The 23,138-nt window shown below is 41.3% G+C and overlaps 1 protein-coding gene and 1 pseudogene across 3 annotated transcripts; one reads left to right on the top strand and one right to left on the bottom strand.

The window, feature by feature from the left end:
* Nucleotides 1–856: 856 nt before the first annotated feature.
* Fam177a1 (family with sequence similarity 177 member A1) lies at nucleotides 857–21,899 on the top strand. 3 transcript variants are annotated; one of them, XM_090345177.1, is made up of 6 exons: nucleotides 857–936; nucleotides 1,034–1,142; nucleotides 9,767–9,940; nucleotides 13,663–13,729; nucleotides 15,367–15,464; nucleotides 20,907–21,899. In XM_090345177.1, the coding sequence occupies exons 2-6, from the start codon at nucleotides 1,053–1,055 to the stop codon at nucleotides 21,111–21,113; spliced, it is 636 nt and encodes a 211-aa protein (XP_090201303.1). In that variant the 5' UTR covers nucleotides 857–936; nucleotides 1,034–1,052; the 3' UTR covers nucleotides 21,114–21,899. The 3 variants fall into 3 exon arrangements, with proteins under 3 accessions (XP_090201303.1, XP_090201302.1, XP_090201301.1); XM_090345176.1 differs by having other exon boundaries at nucleotides 873–936; nucleotides 1,031–1,142; XM_090345175.1 differs by lacking the exon at nucleotides 857–936 and having other exon boundaries at nucleotides 943–1,142.
* LOC150055203 (ATP synthase peripheral stalk subunit d, mitochondrial pseudogene) lies at nucleotides 17,268–17,747 on the bottom strand (annotated as a pseudogene).
* Nucleotides 21,900–23,138: the final 1,239 nt, after the last annotated feature.

The following is a 23,138-nucleotide window of genomic DNA, read 5'->3' as shown; positions in this document are numbered from 1 at the left end:
GAATAGGCGGAACCTGATCCTAAACAGCCTAGGACTGTTTGTTTATTGCCAGCTGGGGCACAGACCTTCCTGTGGGTTTGGAGGTTGTGACAGGGACTGGATTTTGGGGCCGGGTCTTAAGGAAACAGAGGAGTAAAAATCAGGCTGCAATTACTCGGGGTGGGGGTTAGCGATGGGTACTTCCAGTTAAGTCCAGAGTGGAACGTCCCGCCTGGGGTGATTGGGATTTTCAGCCAGGCTTAGGTGGGAATAACCTGCCTGCGGACAGGGCTTGTGGTCAAGCCTGTTCCTGGGCATCTGGTGTTTTGCTTGACCTGAGGGAATAAGGCAGGAATCCATCCTTCACGGCATCCCCCTCATTTTACAAGCATACCCACGAGCACAGCTCTAAAACAGATAAAATGCTACTCCTGTTTGTCAAAACGGCAGGATTTTCCCCTACAGAAAGAGTCTTAGAGTATTTCAGACAATGGCAAGCAGAAGTCACTCTTGCGGCTCTTATTTCAAGTATTTTGGCTGTGGACAGTGCAGTATGTAGCTGTACATTTCACATTTTTCAGTAGCCACATTTCACTAGGGAAACGAGCCGCACCACTCTGGTTTTACAAGCGCAGGAAGGAGGATCGGGTGTAGACTGCTCAGAACCCACACTGGAACGCACACGCCTCTCCCCGTGCAGGTAGGAGGCGTGACTTCACCGCGGGGTTCTGTGGGGTTTCCCTAGCTTTGGACTTGGGCTGGGCCGGAAGCCCTACGACCGAAGGTCCCGCCCCGTTCCGCAGGCCCCGCCCCTCGCGAGCTCCTGGTAACGCCTCCCCAGCGTGGGCGCGCCGGCGCGAGGTCGCGGCTACTCCGCCCCCCCCCCCCCCGGCGGGGCCCCACCCCTTGTGGGAGCGCGGCGTGACTCGGCGGGCGCGGCTCGGGCGGGCGCTGCCGGTGAGTGCCTCTTCCCAGCAGCTGGGCTTGGCTAAGCCACTGGGAGGCGGAGGATGGAAGTGGGCTTATCGGCCATTACCCTGTGTCTTGCCAGCAGCCCCGTGGCAGCAACGACGATGGACCGGGAGTCGGCGGGCTGTGTGGAAGACGCGGTCACCGCGGCAGGAGCCGCGGCCGCTGCGGCGTTTGGAGACTCGCCGCCCCAGGTAGGTGGGGACGTGAGGGCTGAGGCCCGGAGGGCCGAGCCGTCTGGTCGTGGGGTTCGCGGCTGCCTACTCGGCCTACCCACCCTTCCTCCGAGCAGGCCGCTCGCTGGACGTTAACTCTCGGGGTTCCTCCGTGTGGTACCCCAGTCAGCAGCGGCCTCCGCCCACCGGGGCGTCTCTCACTCCCCAGGCGCCTGGGCTGGCCGCGTTGCAGTCTCTGGGGGCCTCGAGCTGGGGAAGGAGGTGAGTGTGATATTCTAGCCGCCGGTTGCCTGAGGGAGAACACAGGCGTGGCCCCTTTAAGAGCTGTCCCTGAAGTAGCTGGAAGCCGGGTGACCGCGGGTTCGGCCCGCTCGGCGGACTCCAGCGTCAGCTCCCGCCCGGGGTTCTTCCCGGCGCTCGTCGGCTGTAAAACAGGTTGATGGGTTAATTCAGGCCTGAAAAGCGTTCTTAGGCCGGGATTCGCTTTCCCGATCCTCGCCGCTGGCGGTGGGCGTTGCCCCCATTTCGCCTGAGAGGCAACTGAGGCTCCCTGGAGTAGTGAGAGCCGCCCCGCAGCTTTGAGATGGAATAACTTGTCAGTAGCCACCTCAAGAGAAGCCAGTTGTACTAATTGTGTGTCTTGTGTAGCCCATCGAATAAAAACATTTCCACATGCATGTCATTATGAAAGCTGGCAGTGAAGTACTTAACTTTATATGTATAATATGTATATATATATATATATATATATATTAAGCTTGGAATCCCTAAGCATATTCCACTTGCAAGTTCTTACGTGGATTTTTTTTATTTAAAAAAGAGGGTAAAGGGGCTGGGAGTTTGGCCTAGTGGTTAAAGTGCTTGCCTAGCATGCACGAAGACCCAGGTTCGATTCCTTGGTACCACATACATAGAAAAAAGCCAGAAGTGGTGCTGAGGTTCAAGTGGTAGAGCTCTAGCCTTAATAAAGACCAAGGACAGTGCTCAGGTCCTGAGCTCAAGCCCAGGACTGGAAAAAAAAAAAAAAAAAAAAGAGGGTAAAATGCAAGATGTTTAGGAGACAACAATAGTTGAGAACTTTAAATTTTCAGTTCAAACCTGTTGTTGACTAGTACATGCACCCTGGACCTTTTCAGTCTGTGGACTTGGTGTGCTTTTTCGTTTTATTTAAAAAAAAAATTACTGGGGCTGGGAGTTTGGCCTAGTGGTACAGTGCTTGCCTAGCATGCACGAAGACCCGGGTTCAATTCATCGGTACCACATACACAGCATAACGCCAGATGTGGTGCTGAGGCTCAAGTGGTAGAGTGCTAGCCTTGAGAAAGTCCAAGGACAGTGCTCAAGCCCTGAGCCCAAGCCCAGGACTGGCAAAAAAAAAAAAAAAAAAATTACTTCAGCTTTGAATCTAATAGCAAAGTAAACATCCCTTTTCTGACCTACCAGTTAAATGTTGTTTTCAGAGGCATTTTGTGTTAGTGGAAATTATGTTGTTTCCATATTCTTGGTAAAAACAATAAACATTTAAACAATAAACAAATAATTTAAACACTTAAAAGCTTAGAGCAAAAGGAAAACACAAGAATACCCCTACAGCCCTTTCAGAAAAAAAATGATAGATGATCGATAAATGATAGATGGCACTCTTGTTTACCTCCTTTTCTCTACATAGGTGGTTTGGATGATAGATGGCACTCTTGTTTACCTCCTTTTCTCTACATAGGTGGTTTGGCACCATGAATAATGTGGGCAGGGGATGGTTGTTGGGAATGGTGAGCTACAGGCACTGGAGTTTCTAAGCCTACCCAGTGCTCTTTTCTCACATTTTCATTCTCCCAAAGTAACTCTTAGGGTTGTTTTTTTTTTTTTTTTGCCCAGTTCATAGACTATCTCTTCTTTCTTAATTAAATACAAATTAACTCATACAGAGTTTTACATTTACCCTTTTTGTTTTCATGTTTATGTTCCTGGCACAGAAACATCTCTAGAACCCCAGAACCATGTCCAAGGTTTTCCCACTATGAGGAAGAGGAAATACATTGAGTAGGAGGGGAATATTCCTGCCCATCCTACACTGCTTTCCAAAATTTGTCAGTGTGGGAAAGAAGTTAAGAGTTAGGAGATGGAATCTGCGGACTAACTAGGTCATCCATTACCTGTTGTGACACTCCAAACTGATGTGTCTGAATAGACTTTTTTTTCTTCTTTGTTTTTTTATTTTTATTTTTTTCTGGTCATGGGCTTGAACTTGGCCTGGGTCCTGTCCCTGAACCCTTTTTCTCAAAGATAGCACTTCCACTTTGAGCCACAGTACCACTACGATTTTCTGGTGGTTAATTGGAGATAGTCTCCTGGACCTTCTTGTCTTGGCTGGCTTTGACATTTAATTCTCAGAGTAGATAGATTACAATCATAAGCCACCAGCGCCAAGCCAGAATAAACTCCCCCCCACTGCCCCCCAGTCCTGGGGCTTGAACTAAGGGCCTGGGCACTGTCCTTAGACTTTCCTCAAGGCTAGAGCCCTACCACTTGAGCCACAGCACCACTTCCGGCTCTTGGCTATGTATGTGGTACCAAGGAAATGCACCTGGATCTTCGTTCATGCTAGGCAAGCACTCTATCACTAGGCCAAACTTCCGGCCTACTATATGTGTTTTAAAGATGTCATCGGTGAGCTGGGCCAGGTGGCTCATGCCAGTCTAGACACAAACGACCCTAAAGTCCGTGAGATTTTTTTTTTTTTGCCAGTCCTGGGCTTGAGCTCAGGGCCTATGGATTTTTCTCAAGGCTAGAATTCTACCACTTGAGCCTCAGCACCACTTCTGGCTTTTTCTAAGTATGTGGTACCAAGGAATCAAATCCGGCTCTTCGTGCATGCTAGGCAAGCACTCTACCACTAGGTCAAACTCCCGGCCCCAAGTCCATGAGATTCTTAACTCCAATTAACCACCTTGAAACCGAAAGTGGCCCTGTGGCTCAGAGGGTTAGAGTGTCTTGAGCTGAAGAGGTCAGGGAACTCGAGTTCAAGTCCCATAACCCACCAAAAAAAAAAAATATCTAGTGGTAGAGTGCTTGCCTAGCATGCATAAAGACCGGGGTTTGATTCCTCAGTACCACATACATAGAAAAAAGTTAGAAGTGGTGCTGTGGCTCAAGTGGTAGAGCTCTATAGCCTTGAGAAAACCCAAGGAAGTGTTCAGACCCTGAGCCCAAGCCCAGGACTGGCCAAAAAGAAAAAAACAAAACAAAACAAAACAGGTCTTGAGAGTTTAGATAAACAGATACAGAGTGCAGTTAACCATAAAATATAGTTAAATGAGCCAGTTGCAGGTGGCTTCTGTAATCCTAGCTATTCGGGAGGTTGAGATCTGACTATTGGGTTGTAAGCCAGTCCAGATAGGAAAGCCCATTGAAACTTCTTTCTCCAGTTAACCACCAGAAAACTGGAAATGAGTTATGGCTCAAGTGGTTGAGTAAGAGCTTTGAGCAAAAAAGTGAAGGAATATGTTCAGGTTCTGAGTTCAAGCTGAGTACACACACACACACACACACACACACACACACACACACACACAGAGACATACACACATATGGAGTTAAATATTAATGGATTGTTAGCCATTAAATTGATGGGTATTATATTAATTTCCTGATGTTAATTAAATTTGTATAATTGATTACAAAAGTATTTTTTATTTATAATTGCTGGAAATATTGTGTCAAATTATTTTACCTAGGAATGATTTTACCTAGGAATGCTTCTCCTTACCTCTCTTTTCCCAAATACAGGTTAGAATCACATGTCAAAGATTGTTTTCTAAGACTTTTTCTTTGCCTGTCTGGTTCCTGGTGTCCAGGAGCCACATGCAGCTAACCCTTCATTTTATGTAAGGTTTATTGGGACAGCCACACCCATTCATTATGTAGTGTCCAAATAAGTGGCTTTTCTTCCATGGCTGCTTCTGCAGCACTGTGACAGAAACTGTCTGGTCTGCAAAGCCTAAGATATTTATTATGTGGCATTTACCCAAAGTATACTAACCCTTGCCTAAAACAATCTAAAATTTGAAATTTACAACATAAAAAGTTAGTCTTAGCAGGGCACTAGTGGCTTACACTCATAATAATAGCTAGTGAAAGCTGAGCTATTGTTATACCCACCAAGCCAGCCCTGGAAAAAAGTCCAAAGGACTAGCTCCAATTAGCCTACAAAAAACGGAAATTGGAGGTGTGGCTTAAGTGATTTATTGCCAATAATGAGGAAGCAAGCTGAGCCAGAGCTCCAGTCCCTGAGTTCAAGACCTAGTACCAGCATACAAACACAAAGTTAATGTTATAGTTTTAAAGCAAGTGCTTAAATAAAAGTCTCTTGAGAAAGTGGCGCTGTGGCTCAGGTGGTAATGCTAGCCTTGAGCTAAAGAGCTCTGGGACTGTGCCCAGGCCCAGAATTCAAGCTCCACCACCACCAAAAAAAAAAAAAAGAATTCCTCTTACTGAAACTGACTTTTTCACTAATGGGATGTATCTCAGTAGCAAGGTGCTTGCCTAGCAAAAGAAAAGGCAAAAAAAAAAAATATACAGTTTTAAAAAAAACTAAACAAAAATTCTCTTGAATAAAACCTCCTGTGATATAAGGATGTGGTTCAAAGGCAGCCCCGGCAGGAAATCAGCCTGAGCAGGAAATTCTGTGGGATTCTTATCTCGAATTAACTGGCAAAAACTGAAAGTGGAGCTGTGGTTCAAGTGGTGGTATAACATGGTCCTTAAGTGAAAAAGCTAGGGATAGCTGTCTAGGCCCTGTGTTTGAGCTCTAGTACTACACAGGCACAAAAGTGCTTATTTCCACACAAATTCTGTTTATATTGATCCAGTTTGGTTATTGGAATGAAAAATGTGATTAGGTTTCAGCCTTCACCTTTTTTTAGAATTTTAAAATTCTTCTAGAAAGAAATAGACAAGACTCAAGGTTGTTAAAGATTTTGCAGCATTCTTTAGGACAGTCAGTGTTTTGCTAAAATTGTCTAAGGAAAATAGTCTTTGTTATTGAGCAACATTTCATTTGTTTTTGCTTTGAAACAGGAAAATTTAAGCCTATTAAAGTGCTAGAGGAAGCAATGAGAGGCTGCCTCTGCTCTCATAGGTTGGGGAGGGGCTGAGAGGGCAGGGCATAATACTGTGATACACTGTGAAAAATCTGAGGTCTGTTCACTGGAGCTATTGCCTTGCATTAGAGACATCCAACTAGTATTAAAGCAGAGCTATAGCTCCTCTGGGTTTACATAGGAAATTTATGGATCAAAAAGCACAGTCTTGGTCCCAAAAGAAATACAGGCGTGGGCTGGGAACATGCTTAGAATGCATGAAGCCTTGGGTTGATTCCTTACTATCACATAAACAGTCAAAACCTGGAAATAGCACTGTGGCTCAAATAGTAGAGTGCTTGAGCAAAAGAAGTGCAGGGATAGTGCCTTGGTGCTGAGTTCAAGCCCCAGGACTGGCAGAAAGAACAAAAAAGAAATACAGATATCAGGAAACCCCATCTCAATGGGAGCTATGAAATTGAGTATGGATGGCTGTAAGTAGTGCTTGGGATCTAGGAGCTACAGGAGAAAGGTGGCCTGAGTGAATGACTTGTTCCTATCTTAATCTTGGATACAGTAAATGAGTTGATTGGCAGTTGGTAAAGCCTTGTTTAAACTCTCAGGATAGGCTATAGAAAATTGTGATTTCCCCCTCTCCAGATTAACCCTGCAATATTACATATTATCAAGGCTTTCATAATACAGTTCATTATAGTTGGTTCCAGTGCTTTCTGTGTATGTCATACAACAATGTGAGTTCTTTGGGCTGGCTATCCCTAGACTCAAATCATAGCTAATCACTTAAGAACAAATAACTGTCTGCTGAAAAGGATGTTAAAGGGTTCATTATAGAAAAACAAGGCCTAAGAGTGAATCTTTGGGCTGAAATATTGCTTACTGGTAAAATACTTGACTTGCATGCACAAAGCTTTGGGTTTTATTCCCAGAATTATAAAACGTTAATTTTGTATAACTGAACATAGTCCACTGTGTTAGTATAATTTCATGTCTGCAACACTAGCTGAATGAACTTTTGTAGTGGTGAACAACCATCATGGGTTAAATTATGTTTTCCCATAATTATAACAATGCTTATAGAAGAAAAAAATGTTGAGTTCTGGATACCTTAAAGATTGCTACCAACATGGACTTTCATTATGGCAATTAATATCATTTTGCTTTAGTTGTATTTTAAAATCATGGTACATGAGTGTATTCGTTTTAAAATTATCATTAAGGAGTTGTACATAAGTCAAGTTATGAGTACAGTGCCTCTTGGACAGTGTCACCCCCTTCCTTTATTTCCAAGCTCTTACAAATTAGATAGTTCATTTTTTTTTTTAACCGTCCTGGGCTTGAGTTCAGGGCCTGAGCACTGTCCTTGGGCTTTCTCAAGGCTAGAGCTCTACCACTTGAGCCACAGCACCATTTCCGGCTTTTTTCTAGGCCAAACTCTCGGCCTGATAGTTCATTTTTTTTTTTTTTTTTTTTGCCAGTCTTGGGCTTGAGCTCAGGGCCTGAGCACTGTCCTTGGACTTTCTCAAGGCTAGAGCTCTACCACTTGAGCCTCAGCACCACTTCCAGCTTTTTTCTATGTATGTGGTACCGAGGAATTGAACCCGGGTCTTCATGCATGCTAGGCAAGCACTTTAACCACTAGGCCAAACTCCCAGCCCCTGATAGTTCATTTTTTTATACAGTGTATATTGAATACAATGACCACATTAGCTCACCTTTCTTTCCTCCATTCCGGTGCCCTCCTGCCTGCTCCCATAATAGATGTTTCTAAGCCCAGATCTAGTGGCTCACACCTGTAATCCTAGCTACTCAGGAGGCTGAGATCTGAGGATCAAGATTCAAAGCCAGCCTGGGCAAGAAATTTCATGAGACTCAGTTAACCACCAGAACGCCAGAAGTGGTACTGTGGCATGAAGTGGTAGAGCACTAGCCTTGAGAAAGCTCAAGGACAGTGCCAGGTCCTGAGTTCAAGCCCCCAGATTGGTGGGGGAAAAATGTCATGGACTACTGTGTGGGCTAGCTTTGAACTGTGATCCTCAGATCTCAACCTCCCTGGCTAGAGTTACAGGTGTGAGTTGCTGGCACCTAGCAGAAAATCTCCTTATTATGAAAAAAGTTGTTGCCATATTCTATGAGCTCTTGATTAAAATACCCGGAAGTGAGATTCAGTTTACAGATGGATTTTATTTGGCTTGCAAAATGTTTTGAATTTAACACTCAAAACACTCTTGTTTTGAGCTAAAGGAGAGATTTCATGTTAAGCTGGACTGCTTGTGTGTATGTGTGTGTTTGTGTATGTGTGTGTGTGTATGAGTATATGCGTGTGTATGTGTGCCAGTGCCAGCCAGAACTGGGGCTTGAATTTAGGACATGAGCCCTGTCCCTTAGCTTTTATGCCCAAGGCTAACATTCTACTACTTGAACCCTAGCTCCACCTCTTTTTTTTTTTTTTGAGGTTAATTGGAGGTAAGAGTCATATAGACTTTCATGCCATGGTTGGCTTTGAACCATGATCCTCACATGTCAGCCTCCTGAGTAGCTAGGTATGAACTGTGCCTAGTTTTGAACTGCTTTTCTTTCTTTCTTTCTTTTTTTTTTTTTTTGCCAGTCCCAGGGCTTGAACTCAGGGCCTGAGCACTGCCCTTGGGCTTTCTCAAGGCTAGAACTCTACCATTTGAGCCTCAGCACCACTTCTGTCTTTTTTTTTTTCTATGTATGATATACTGAGGAATTGAACCCGGGTCTTCTTGCATTCTAGGCAAGCACTCTACCACTAGGCTAAATTCCTGGCCCCCTGAACTGCTTTGTCTTTTTTTTTTTTTGGCCTTGAACTCAGGGCTTGAGCATTGTCCTTGGACTTTCTCATGGCTAGAGCTCTACCGCTTAAGCCACAGCACCATTTCTGGCTTTTTTTCTATGTATGTGGTCCCGAGGAATTGAACCCAGGTCTTTGTGCATGCTAGGCAAGCACTCTACCACTAGGCCAAACTCCCTGCCTCCCTGAACTGCTTTTTTTATGCTCATTTATAGCTAAGCCCAAATCCAAAGACTTAGGAAGGCTTCTTGATATAGACTGCTATTTTTATTTTATATATTTAACATATATATGTATATTCACACATATTTTCCTTTGATGTATTATACTTACCCTTCTATAATTATCATTATTCTTTAAAATGATTGCTGTCCATCATGTCTTCACATACATTACATTCAGATTTTAGTAGGACTTTTAAATGTGATTTTTGACTTGTTAGCTGTTAATTTAAACTGCATACTGAGTATGGATGCCTATTTTGTTAACTCTACATATATACTATTGAGAGTCCTTTCTTTTTCTTTTTTTTTTCTTTTTTGGCCAGACCTGGGGCTTGATCTCAGGACCTGGCACTGTCCCGGTCAGTCCCTGATATTCTTGTATATATGATTTAAAAAAAAAAAAACTGTTTCAGGATTTATCTGTTTTAGTTCCTAAAATAAAGCTAGAGAGTGATGTATAATGAAAGAATTGCAGTTGAAACTCTCATTCTCTTATTATTGATATAGATGAGTAATGAAAGAGGCTTTGAAAATGTAGAACTGGGAGTAATAGGAAAGAAGAAGAAAGTCCCAAGGAGGGTCATCCATTTTGTTAGTGGTGAAACAATGGAAGAATACAGCACAGATGAAGATGAAGTGGATCCCTTAGAGAAGAAAGATGTTTTGCCTACTGTAGATCCGGTAGGTTTGAAACTCATAATCATTTTATTAATGAATTTTGTTTTACTTTGTTTCTGCTTAGGCACTGAATGAATAGGATCCCTTGAGGTTTAAATCTTATGCTATGATTATAAAATTATTCATTATAATTTTGCTAGAAAGTTATACTTTTACAGATTAAGATTGGAAATATTGGTATGTTTTTCAGTTACAATTCCTAAGTGGGAATTGATTTACTACATTGAATGTTTTAATGTGTGTGTCTTTTAGTTATAGACTATACTGCCTTGAGAATTTTTATCCAAAACTTAGCAGTTGTCAACTTTTTTCTTTCCTCTGTCTGTCTGTCTGTCTGTCTGTCTGTCTGTCTGTCTGTCTGTGTCTCTCTCTCTCTCTCTTTCTCTCTCTCTCTTTCTCTCTCTCTCTCTCTTTTTTGTTGTTGTTGGTCATGGAGCTTAAACTTGGCCTGGGAGCTGGGAGCTATCCCTGAGCTCTTCAGCTCAAGGCTACCAGCCTACCCTTGAGCCAAGCCCCACTTCACATTTTCTAAATGTTAACTGGAGATGAGAGTCTCAGCTCCTTTTGTGCTCCTGGCTCAATTTTCTTTTTCTGTGTGAACTGGCCTTGGGTCTTGGACTTAGGGCTTAGACACTCTTCCTGAGAGCTTCTTTTGCTCAAGGCTAGCACTATATTACTTGAGCCCCAGTGCCACATCTGCTTTTTCTGAGTACTTTATTGGAGATAGGACTTTTTGCCTGGGCTGACTTGGAACCATGACCCTCAGATCTTATCTGGGATTACAGGCATGAGCCACCAATGCCTGGCTATTTTTTTTTTTTTTTTGGTTGGTTGTGGGGCTTGACCTCTGGGCCTGGGAGCTGTCCCTGAGCTCTTCAGCTCAAGGCTACTGTCCTACCCCTTGAGCCACAGTCCTACTTCCCATTTTCTAGTGATTAATTGGAGATAAGAGTCTCACAGACTGTAATGCCCAGGCTGACTTTGAACCAAGATCCTCAGATCTCAACCTCCTGAGTAGCTAGGATTACGGGCATGAGTCACTGCACCAGCTCCTGGCTATTAAACGTGGCCCCGAGTTTTTATTAGAAGGTAGGACTGTGTGGGTTGGGGGAGAGGGAGGAAAAGGGAATTGTATAGTGTAATTCAAGTGATAGAGCTTCTATCACTAGCAAGCTTGAGGCCCTGAGGAGTGTCTAGTTCTTAACTATGTTGAACCATTAAATTTAAGAATTTCTAAACTGTATGAGATAGGAATATAAATTTATAAGATATTTAAAAAATGGAGTAGGAATGTGAGAAAAATGGAATATTACCATTCTAAATAATCATGTTGTGTCTGTATGATCCTATATACAAAAATAGGTACTGGTCATAGTAGGCTTTATAAGTTTGTATTATTACATGACAGTATAATAATTATGCTACAGAAAGTATGACAAATAAAACCTAGCACAAGGTCATTATTAAGTGATATTTGATTTTAAATGTGTTATTTACTAATTATTTTTGATGGATACCAATGGCTCATGTCTGTAATCCTAGCTGATCACAGTTTATAGCTAGCCCTTGCAGAGAAGTCCACATGACTCCTATCTCTAGTTAAAGCAAAAGATAAGGGACAACATTTAGGTCCCTGGGGGTTTAGTCTCCAGTACAGACAGACAGACAGACACACACACACACACACACACACACACACACACAATTTTTTTTGAGAGATTTTATCTTGATCAATGTCTGGATTAGGTGGCATTTGCCTGTAATCTCAAGCTTTTGGGGAAGCACAAATAGGAAGATCACAGTCCAAGCCATTAAAGGGAGACCCTATCTTGAAATAACTAATGCAGAAAAGGCTGTTGGAATGGCTCAAGTGGTAGAACACCTGCCTACCAAGTAGAGATCAAACTCCAGTACCATGCATTTAAATAAACAAAAAATGGGTCCAGGAGTATAGCCTAGTGAGAGAGTGCATGAAGCCCTGGGTACCACATACACAGAAAAAGCTAGATGTGGTGCTGTAGCTCAAATGGTAGAGAACTAGCTTGAGAAAGCCTAAGGACAATGCCTAGGCCCTGAATTCAAGCTCCAGGACTGGTCAAAAAAAAAAAAAGTTAAAAAAAATTAAGCTAGGAGTCAGTGACTCATGCCTATAGTTCTAGCTACTCAGGAGACTAAGATCTGAGAACCACAGTTCAAAGCCAGCCCAGTCAGTAAAAGTCTGTGAGACTCTTATTTCAAATTAACCACCAGAAAACTGGAAGTGGCACTGTGGCTCAACGTGGTAGAGCACTAGCCTTCATCTGAAGAAAAAAAAAACCCTTTATTGTTATTATTAAGGTGTTTTACAGAGGGGATACCCTTTCATATGTCAGGTAATTCCCTCTCCCTTCCCTCTCCCGTCCCTGCCCACAAGTTACATAGGTCATTTTTTATATAGTGAATACTGAATGGCATGATTGCATCTGTTCACCCTTCCTCTCTCCCTTTCTGTACTCTCCTTTTCCATTTCTAGAAGAAGAAGAAGAAGAAAAAAAAAAACAAAAAACAAAGCAGAGACACCACCACCACTAGCAACGTAATATATTTATGAATATGTTGCCAAATCTGAGGTTACATATTTAGCTTTTACATTTTCTATTGGAAGCTTCAGTTTTAGCTCTTATAGTTAGATCTTTTGTTCCCTTTGAGTTGTTGTCTAGGTGCTTTTTTTGTTCTTTTTTAATAACATGTGGTAAAGATCTTGAATGTGAATTTTCTAGCTGACCTAGCATTCATTTTTGAAGACTTTTTCTTTTTTTTTTTTTTTCCTTTGGCCAGTTTCAGGGCTTGAACTCAGGGCCTGAGCACTGTCCTCGGGTTTTCTCAAGGCTAGCTAGCGCTCTACTACTTGAGCCAGAGCACCACTTCCAGCTTTTCTATGTATGCGGTACTGAGGAATCAAACCCCGGTCTTTGTGTATGCTAGGCAAGCACTCTACCACCAGACCAAGCTCCCAAACTCCCAGCCCCTTTTTAATCTTTATAGAAACATAAATTCATCATGCTACATTTCTTAATTTTTCAACACTGAAGACTCACTTGACATGATCTACCTTGTTTAGTTTCTCTGAACTTTAATTTTCCGACTATAATGTGTGTTATTAACACTGTATGATTCTTAAAGCTTCATTCTGTTGATTGCATACCCTTCTCTTATGGTTGTGCTTATGAACAATAAATTCCAGATGGAAATAAAAGGACAGGTTAAAGAAAGCTCCAGGAATGGGAATGTGGCATAGTGATAATAGTGTTTGCCTAGCAAGCATGAAGGCCCAGATTTGATTCCTTGGTACCACATACATAGAAAAAACCTGGAAGTGGTGCTGGGGCTCAAGCAGTAGAGCTTTAGCCTTGAGAAAAAGTTCAAGGACAGTGCTCAGGCCCTGAGTTCAAGCCCCAGGACTGGCAAAAAACAAAAACAAAAACAAAACAAAAAACCTCAGGATTAATCAATTTGTGTAATTGGTTCTTCCATGGACTTAAAATGGTAGTCATTTTTTGGGGGGAGTGGTGAATGTAGAGTAATTAAAATTTTGTCTTTAAAATTATCTATCTATCTATCCTGAGTTTGTAGTATCACTTATACAATATTCTGTGTGCCTACCAAGCATCTGGCCCTTTACTTCTGATCTAAATATATAGAGTGAGTTTAGGAATGAATGTTGCTAATCTGACTTCTTGTTTCAGACAAAACTTACCTGGGGCCCTTATTTATGGTTTTACATGCTTCGGGCTGCCACATCAACCCTCTCAGGTATTGCTCTTCTGTTTGAATATTGCATAACTGCTGTAATAACGTCTAAGAACAGGAGCTTTGCCAAATGGGATGCTTCCAAATAGAAGGATACAATGGAGAGTTAATCACTTAATCCTCAGAAGCTAGCTATTTAGCACTAGAAAATAGTAATCTAACTTGTGAAGACAATAATCACTTTCAATTTAAAAAAATAAATGGAATCTGTGTCGGTGGCTTGCACCTGTCCTCAGGAAGCTGAGATCTGAAGATCATGGTTTCAAGCCAGTCTGGACAGAACAGTCCATGAGACTCTTGTCTCCAACTAACTACCAAAAGATGGAAGTAGAGCTGTGGCTCAGGTCTTAGAGGCTAGCCTTGAGCAAAAAATGCTTAGGGGTAGGGCCTAGGCCCTGATTTTAAAGTCCCATGACGAACAAACAAAAAAATAAAAACCTCCCTAAAAATGGCACCATTAAATGTAGATAGGATTTTCATGTTTTGAATCCTGTTAGCAACTATCACATGCTTTTGCCTTTTACTTTGGCATTATTTTTCTATTGGCATTATTTCGTATTTATTTATTTTTTATTTTATTTTATTTTTTTTTTTGCCAGTCCTGGGCTTGGGCTCAGGGCCTGAGCACTGTCCCTGGATTTTCTCAAGGCTAGAGCTCTACCACTTGAGCCACAGCACCACTTCTGGCTTTTTGCTACGTATATGGTACTGAGGAATCAAACCTGGGTCTTCATGCATGCTAGGCAAGCACTCTTACCACTAGGCCAAACTTCCGGCCCTCGTTTTTATTTATTTATTTATTTATTGGCCAGTCCTGGGCTTGAGCTCAAGGGCCTGAGCACTGTCCTTGTACTTTCTCAAGGCTAGAGCTCTACCACTTGAGCCTCAGAACCACTTCTGGCTTTTTTCTATGTATGATGTACTGAGGAATTGAACCCGGGTCTTCATGCATGCTAGGCAAGCACTTTAACCACTCGGCCAAACTCCCGGCCCCAGCATTATTTCATTTTTTTGTTTTGTTTTTTATTGGTTGTGGGGCTTGAACTCTGGGCCTGGGTGTAGTCACTGAGTTTTTTCACTCAAGGCTATTGCTCCACCACTTGGATCCTTAGCTCCATTTCCTGTTTTCTGGTGGTTAACTGGAGTCTGTCTTGGCTGGCTTTAATCTGTGATCTTCAGATTTCAGCCTCCTGAGTAGCTAGGATTATAGGTGTGATCCACCTGTGCCAAGTCTAGACTAACTTTTTTTTTTTTTTTTTGGTCGATCATGGGTCTTGGACTCTGGGCCTGGGTGTTTCCCTGAGCTCTTCAGATGAAGGCTAGAGTTCTACCACTTGAGCTGTAGACTAACTTTTTAACAGTATATTTTTCTTAAAGAAATTGACATGAAACTTAAACATAACTAGTAAGAAGTATTATAAGAGAAATATGGCCAGGTATGGTGGTGCATGTCTATAATGATAGCACTATAAAGTCAAGAACTGTTGGGTACAGTTCCCTAAGGAATAATCCCTTAGGGAAATTAAAGAGCATGAGAATCTGGAGGATAGGAATAGCAACTTTTGTATTTCTGTTGTCTTAAATAATGTATATAAGAAAAGTTTATGGAATTTTATGCCTTTTAACTTTTGTATCTTTAGTGTGTGACTTTCTTGGAGAGAAGATTGCATCTGTTTTGGGGATCAGCACCCCAAAATACCAATATGCCATTGATGAGTATTACCGGATGAAGAAGGAGGTGTGTCTCCTTTTTTCATTTTATTGGCTTGCATAGTGAGCATGTGGATCCTGTAATTGCCACAAAGAGATAGCTCCTTATTTATTTACTTTTGAAAAAGAAAATATATGTATTTGTCAGTCATGGTGCTTGATCCTCGGGGCTTGGGTGCTGTCTCTTGAGCTTTTTCATTCAATGCTAGTAGTCTACCACTTTGAACCACAGCTCTACTTTTGGTTTCTGATGGTTAATTGGAGACAAGAGTCCTACCTGTGTTGGCTTTGAACTGTGATACTGAGACCTTTACTGAATAACTAGGATGGCAGGTATGAGCCACAGTTTTCTGGTTATTTACTTTTTGCCTGGTGATCACAGAGCTTCATGAATGCAAGACAAGTGCAAGTGCCTTGCCACTGAAGATAGCTCCTTTCTGTTTATCCAATCAAAATATATTTTATTAGTTAAAACTGTAATAGTCCCAAGATCCATGTGCTAAATTAAGCATACTTTCATTGTGCTAGTCATTTGTTTTGTGCCTAATTAATCTTCACAGTTTTGTTTTGTTTGATTTGTGTGTGTGTGTGTGTGTGTGAGTCATAGGGCTTGACTTTTGTGGTGCCTGGGCACTGACCCTGAGCACTTCTGCTCAAGGTTACTGCCCTAAGCCTGAGCCACAGCCCCACTTCCCATTTTCTAGTGATTAATTAAAAATAAGAGTCTCTCAGTCTTTAGTGCCCAGGCTGAGTTTGAACCCTGATTCTCAGATCTCAGCCTCCTAAGTAGCTAGGGTTATAGGCGTGAGCCACCTTGCCTGGCTCCTCCTCCCCCCCCCCCCCCCCCGTCTCTCTCTGTCTGTCTGTCTCTGTCTCTGTCTCTCTCTCACACACACACACACACACAATTATTATTATTATTCTGATTTAAGATGAAGAAATAAGACCCAAATTCTTTATATTTAGGCACAAAGACTAGATACAGAAACAGTAAATTTGATGCACAGAAAATTTGCAAGTATTAGAAGTATGTGTGTGTATGTATATGTATACACTCGCATGCACATATGGGTGAATTTAGACTTAAAGAATAAGTAAATAGGGGCTAGGAGTTTGGCCTAGTGGTAGAGTGCTTGCCTAGGAGGCACAAAGACCCAGGTTTGATTCCTTGGTACCACATACATAGAAGAAGCCAGAAATGGTGTTGTGGCTCAAGTGGTAGGATTCTAGCCTTAAGAAAACTCAAGGACAGTGCTCAGGCCCTGAGGTCAAGCCCAGAAAAAAAAAAAAAGCTATGGCTGGGGTCATGGCCTAGAGGTAAGACTGTTTGTCTAACATGCACGAAGCCCTAGGTTTGATTCCTTGGTACCTTATACACAGAAAAAGCCAGAAGTAGTGGTGTGGCTAGGCCCTGAGTTCAAGACCCAGAGCTGGGGGAAAAGAAAAAAAGAATAAGCTATAGCATGGGCTCAAGAACCAGGAAGCCTTTGGGCCAGGTGCAGTGGCTGACCCTAGCTACTTGGGAAGCAAGATTAAATAAAGAAGAACAGATCTAGTGCAGTCTGGGCAAAATAGCCTGATCTCATCCTAAGCAACAAGCCAGTTGTGATGGTGTTTGTGTGTTTTCTGAGTTATGTGCAAGGTATAGGTAGGAAAATTGTAGTCAAATGCCAACCCTGGACAAAAAAATGCAGAAAGAAAACTCAAATATTTGGGAGCCTGTGTGGCTCAAGTAGTCTACGACCTTAAGTTTTTTTTTGTATGTGTGTGTGATTATTTTTATTTTTAACATCCAGAGTTTGTGATATAAGGAGGCTTAGAGCATCCTCCCAGACTTGATTTTATAAATTCTCGATTGGCTTGTGGGGCCAGAGGCGCACTTCTCCTTATCTAATTTGGTTTCTGGGAAGGCTTCGTTCAAGTCTTCCATAGTCATCTGATCAAAAGGAATCATATTTTTCATTTTTTCCAGTTGTTTCTCGTACTCCTAGATCCTTATCTTTGACTGAGACACAAACTCAGCACAGTGTTTTACATCTTCCTTCTCTTCAGCATCCACCAGGGCAGTGTATTTATCTTCAGGTACAGGAATCTTCAGAGCATTAAACTTCTTCTCAAAGTCATCCACTAAGCCTGCGTGGCCACGTTGGCCTTGTAGTAAGCCCAGTCAATAGCTGGTGGTTTCTCAGAGTAGCCAACCTGGAACTGAAGATCTCATTCCATGACTTCAAGGAGTTAGCAATAGCCTTTTGGTTTTGGGGTATAATCTCCCCCAGTCAATGGCTTTTACAGTAAATTTATGCCCAGCCATCTTGGGATCCTGAATCTCGCAACCCACTCACCTTCACAGACCCAGACACAGCGTCCAAGACCTTAAGTTTTAACTTAACCTCTCTCCTCCCCAAAACAGCTTGGATTTAAATGGCTTGAATTCAAAATCTGGTTTTGCTACTTCTACTTTGTAGCAAAATGTAACCTCTAAAGCACAGTTTATTTATATTGGAATTGAAATATCTGTGCTTAAGATTGCTCTAAGGATTGATAAAATATATTAAATGCTTAGATCAGCATCTAGTATATATTGATGAACACATAATCAATATCAGAATTTGATGTTCTCCAAGTAAACTAAGCACAGAAATTTAGGAAAAATAGAATGTAGAAATGTTAAGATTAAGCCCAGTGCAGTGGCTCTTGCCTGTAATCCTAGCTACTCAGGAGGCTGAGATCTGAGGATCACGGTTCAAAGCTAGTCTGGGCACAAAAGGACCTGAGTCTCTTATTTCCAATTAACCTCTAGAAAATGGGAAGTGGGGTTTGGCTGAAGGGTAGGAAGGAAGCCTGGAACTAAAAGCTCAGGGACAGCACCCAGGCCAAGTTGGAGCCCCATGACCCACACACACACAAAAAATAGTGAAGATTAGTTATTGGGTTAAAATAAGAATAGCACTTTGTTGCTGGAAGGGAATGCTTCCAGAAAGATTATCTTACTTTAAGTTTGTCGTGTGATTTTTTTTTTTTTTGGTCAGTAGAGTGGCTTGAACTCTGGGCAGGGAAACTGAACTGTCCCTGAGCTCTTCAGCTCAAGTCTAGCATTCCACCACTTTTAGCCACAGGACCTATTGTGTGTGATTTTTAAACACATTTTATGAACAAATAATTTTTTTTAATATTCTAAGACTTGTTTTAGAACTGTACTGCATCATGTGTATTATTCGAATAGCTTTGTACATGGCCTACTACATGGTCCCTTGTCTTACTTGTCAGGCAAATTTCAAGTGAATGTTAAGAGCATAGTCTCCCTGTACTACTTTCCACAGGGTTCAGTACAATGCTACCTCTTCCATGAGGAGCTCTAGAACTAGAAGTTGCTTACTTTCTAAGTCTGTGTCCTACCACTCTTGGAATATGTTTATACTCACATAAACATATTATAAACTTTCCTTATTGTAAACTTGGGGACAGAAACATCATAAACTTCTCATAACTATCTGTATACTAAATACGGGAAAATTAGCCGATATCGTTAAATGAAGGAACCAATCTAGTTAACTAAATAGAATGATACCTTATAACTGAAGTATAATTATATAATCTACACAATACTGCTTATTTCTACTTAAATTAGGCTTAATCTAAATAAATATGGTCTTTGTTAAAAGCTTTTTAAGTTTTTTTTTTTTTGTCAGTTATGGACCTTGAACTCAGGGCTTAGGCGCTGTCCCTGAGCTTCTGTGCTCAAGGCTAGTGCTCCACATTTTGTTTTTAGTCGTGGGGCTTGAACTCGGGGGTCTGTCCCTGAGCTCTTCTGCTCAAGGCTACAGCCCCAACCCTGGGCCTGAGCGTTGTCACTGAGCTCTTCAGCTCAAGGCTACCGCTCTACCCCTTGAGCAACAGCACCACTTCCAGTTTTCTAGAGGTTAATTGGAGATAAGAGTCTCATGATCTTTAGTGCCTGGGCTGGCTTTGAATTGTGGTCCTCAGATCCCAGCCTCTTGAGTATCTAGGATTACAGGAGTGAGCCACCAAGTCCCGTGCCCAGCTTACTCTACCATTTTGAGCCACAGCCCCCCTTCTGGTTTTGGGTTTGTTAATTTGATGTTAGAGTCTCTTAGACTTTTCAGGATTTGAATCGAGATCCTCAGATCTCAGCCTCCTTAGTAGCTAGCATAACAGATGTGAGCCACCAGCACCTGGCTTAACAGCGAACTCATTTTTAATTAAGAGGTCTCATCTACATAATGAAGGACTATGTCTTTAAAATAACTTGCTTTCTATAATATGTTCTCTCTCTCTTTTTTTTTTTTTTTTGCCAATCCTGGGCTTGGGCTCAGGGCTGGAGCACTGTCCTTGGACTTTCTCAAGGCTAGAGCTCTACCACTTGAGCCTCAGCACCACTTCCAGCTTTTGCTATGTATGTGGTACCGAGGAATCGAACCTGGGTCTTCATGCATGCTAGGCAAGCACTTTAACCACTAGGCCAAACTCCCGGCCCCTGTAATATGTTCTCTTATAGTTACTGTTTTATTTTAGGACTAGGGAAAGTCCATGTCTTTTTTTTTTTTTTTATTTAATGGTGGTGCTAGGGATCAAAACTCCATGCCCCTATACTTGCTAAAAAAGCACTTTAAACACTGAGCTTTAAGAATTTCTTAGAGGTCACTAAACATTCACACAGTGAGATCAAAGGGAGGATATTCTTAGGAGAGGATTACAAGGGCTTAGTAGCTATGTGCCTATAACCATTCAAAATGATAGTTATAGAAATGAACTCCAAGAAATGGAAATAAGAGTTGTTTTTTTTTTTTTTTTAATAGGTCATAGGGCTTGAACTCTGGACCTGAGTACTGTCCCTGAGCTCTTCAGCTCAAGGCTAGTTCTCTACTACTTGAGCCACAACACCACTTTCAGTTTTCTAGTGATTAAAAGTCTGGATAAGAGTGTCACGAACTTTAGTGCCTGGACTAGCTTTGAACTGTGATCCTCAGATCTCAGCCTCTTGAGTAGCTAGGAAAAGAGGCATGGGCCATTGCACCCTGTCTTTTATTTTACTTTTCATTTTTTTTCTCCTTTTGTTGCTGTTTTTGATTTTTATACCTTTTTTCTTGTATGTAAGTTTAACTGATTTGAAGAGGGAAGAAGAAAAATGGTGGGACAAAGGGTGAACTAATAAGTCAGCAGTGATAACTAGACACTAGGTTGAAAATAGAAGGGTTGGCAGGGAAAAAACTGGGAGAGGACGAGATGACACTGTTAAATGAGAAACATACTCAATTACCTGACTTATGTAACTGTAACCCCTCTATACAACACCTTTACATTAAAAAAATGAATTTCTTAGGCCAAACTGAATTAGACATAACACTAAAAGTTTTAGTTTATTTTTTTAATGTAAAAAGCTGCCAGTGAGAAGAAATATTGTTCCTTTAGAACAATTCATATTTTAACCTTCGATCTTTGCTGTCTGTAGGAAGAAGAGGAAGAAGAAGAAAATAGGATGTCTGAAGAAGCAGAAAGACAATACCAACAAAATAAGCTGCAGGCTGATTCCATTGTTCAGACCGATCAACCAGAAACAATGGTATCTAGTTCATTTGTGAATCTTAATTTTGAAATGGAGGAAGACTGTGAAGTAATTACAGAAAGCAAACCAAATGCAGTCCCTGTCCCACCATAAAATGAAATGACTATCAAACTTCAAGCCCTGAAACATTTTTATATATCAGGAACTTTTCACATTCTCTGTTTAGTAGAATAACTTAAAACAATTATTTGTATTTTAAATTATTTGGAGAGGAAAAATGTTCCTTCATTTCTAGGCTCTATCTAGCAAAAGTCAAATCTGAACTTTGGATATCTGAACTGTGCTTTTACTTTGTGTCCAATGACCAATTATTGCTTTTTTTTTTCTTTATGCATTGTTGGGGATGAAACCCAGAGTTTCATGCATGCTAGCTAAGTAAGCATGTATTCTATCACTGAATATAACTGAGTTACACTCTCAGCCCAGTGCTGAGAGTTTTTAAATGATTTTTATTTTTTTAAGTTAATGACATTCTAAAGTCCTAATTAAGAGTTAATTAAGTTTGTCTATTATTTTCCTACTTGTTTTAAACAAGGTAAGTTATTGATTGAAGCTAATTGGAGCTGATAATACTACAGTCTCAAACTAAAATGAGAAATTTCCCTCCTAGATTTTCATATATTATGCGTTGTGCTTTATGCTTTGCATTTAACATATCTAACCATTAATTTCATATTAAAGATGATTTACTGAGTATGTAATAAAAGAAGCAAGATAGAACCACTTTGAATGTTTTTTCATTGAAAAGAAGTAATTTATAAAAACCCAAATATTAGTATGGTGAGGTGGCTCACCGGCTCACCTGTAATCCTAGCTACTCAGGAGGCTGAGATTTGAGGATTTCAGTTCAAAACCTGCCTGGGCACTAAAGTCCCAGAGACTCTTTTTTATTTATTTATTTTTTTTGCCAGTCCTGGGCTTGAGCTCAGGGCCTGAGCGCTGTCCTTGGACTTTCTCAAGGCTAGCACTCTACCACTTGAGCCTCAGCACCATTTCTGGCTTTTGTCTATGTATGTGGTACCAAGGAATCGAACCCAGGTCTTCGTGCATGCTAGGCAAGCACTTTAACCACTAGGCCAAACTCCCGGCCCTGTCCCAGAGACTCTTATCTCCAATTAGCCACTAGAAAACTAGAAGTGGTGTTGTGCTCAAGGGGTTGGGTGGTAGCCTCAAGCTAAATAGCTCAGGGACAATGCCCTGGCCCAGGGGTAAGACGGGTAGCAGTGCCCAAGCCCAGAGTTCAAGCCTCAGGATGGACAAAAACAAAACAAAACAAAAACCCACAAATATTGTAATGGGTTTCCATTTTTATTTTTATTTTATTTATTTATTTATTTATTTTTGCCAGTCCTGGGCTTGAGCTCAGGGCATGGGCACTGTCCTTGGGTTTTCTCAAGGCTAGAGCTCTACCACTTGAGCCTCAGCACCACTTCCAGCTTTTTTCTATGTATGTGGTACCGAGGAATCGAACCCGGATCTTCATGCATGCTAGGTAAGCACTTTAACCACTAGGCCAAACTCCCGGCCCGGGTTTCCATTTTTAAATGCAAGTCATTTGATGTATTCTTTTGTAGAAGTTGTTACTGAATTGAAATAACTAGCTAGATACATTTATTAATATTTGTATTAAGATGGAAATAGCTAGTGATTATGTATCCTGATTATATCTAATCATTCATGTGTGCCATCGTCAAAATAGAGGAGTTGGGAGAAGGAATTTGGGGAGAGATATAGGTTAACCTACTAGGAGCTAATAAATATTACATAAGACAACAATGATAATGAAATTAAATTGCCATTCACCATTTTGAAATAGCCAAGTAAGATAGACAATTTATTTGAACTAGGATGGACATTTTTCTATCTACTAGGTTTTTTGCAAACTTTACAAAACTTTATAAAGATAATTTAAAAAATATTCCCAAACATGTACACATAATCTCATGAAGTATCTGTATTGCTTTGATTTATAACGAAACGTGGATTAAGAAAAATGTGTGGTGTTTTGGAAATATTGTTTGTAAAGTCTAGTCACATTCTTTAGTGTTTCAGAAATTAATGACTAGCCCAGTGTAGTAGCTCACGCCTGTAATACTAGCTACTCAGGAGGCTGAGATC

This window comes from Megascapheus bottae, chromosome 14 (genome assembly GCF_031878675.1).
Source record: "Megascapheus bottae isolate mThoBot1 chromosome 14, mThoBot2.hap1, whole genome shotgun sequence".
In the NCBI taxonomy this organism is placed as follows: Eukaryota; Metazoa; Chordata; class Mammalia; order Rodentia; family Geomyidae; genus Megascapheus; species Megascapheus bottae.
Note: the sequence above shows the minus strand (reverse complement) of the source record. Positions and strands in the feature narration are given on the sequence as shown.

What these genes read in the sequence shown, in the direction of transcription:
- Fam177a1 (XM_090345175.1), top strand. Translation starts at nt 990, where the DNA reads ATGGAAGTGGGCTTATCGGCCATTACCCTGTGTCTTGCCAGCAGCCCC. An exon ending in TTGGAGACTCGCCGCCCCAG is followed by an intron (nt 1,143 to 9,766) that starts GTAGGTGGGGAC and finishes TTATTGATATAG; the next exon opens with ATGAGTAATGAAAGAGGCTT. An exon ending in TTTTGCCTACTGTAGATCCG is followed by an intron (nt 9,941 to 13,662) that starts GTAGGTTTGAAA and finishes TTCTTGTTTCAG; the next exon opens with ACAAAACTTACCTGGGGCCC.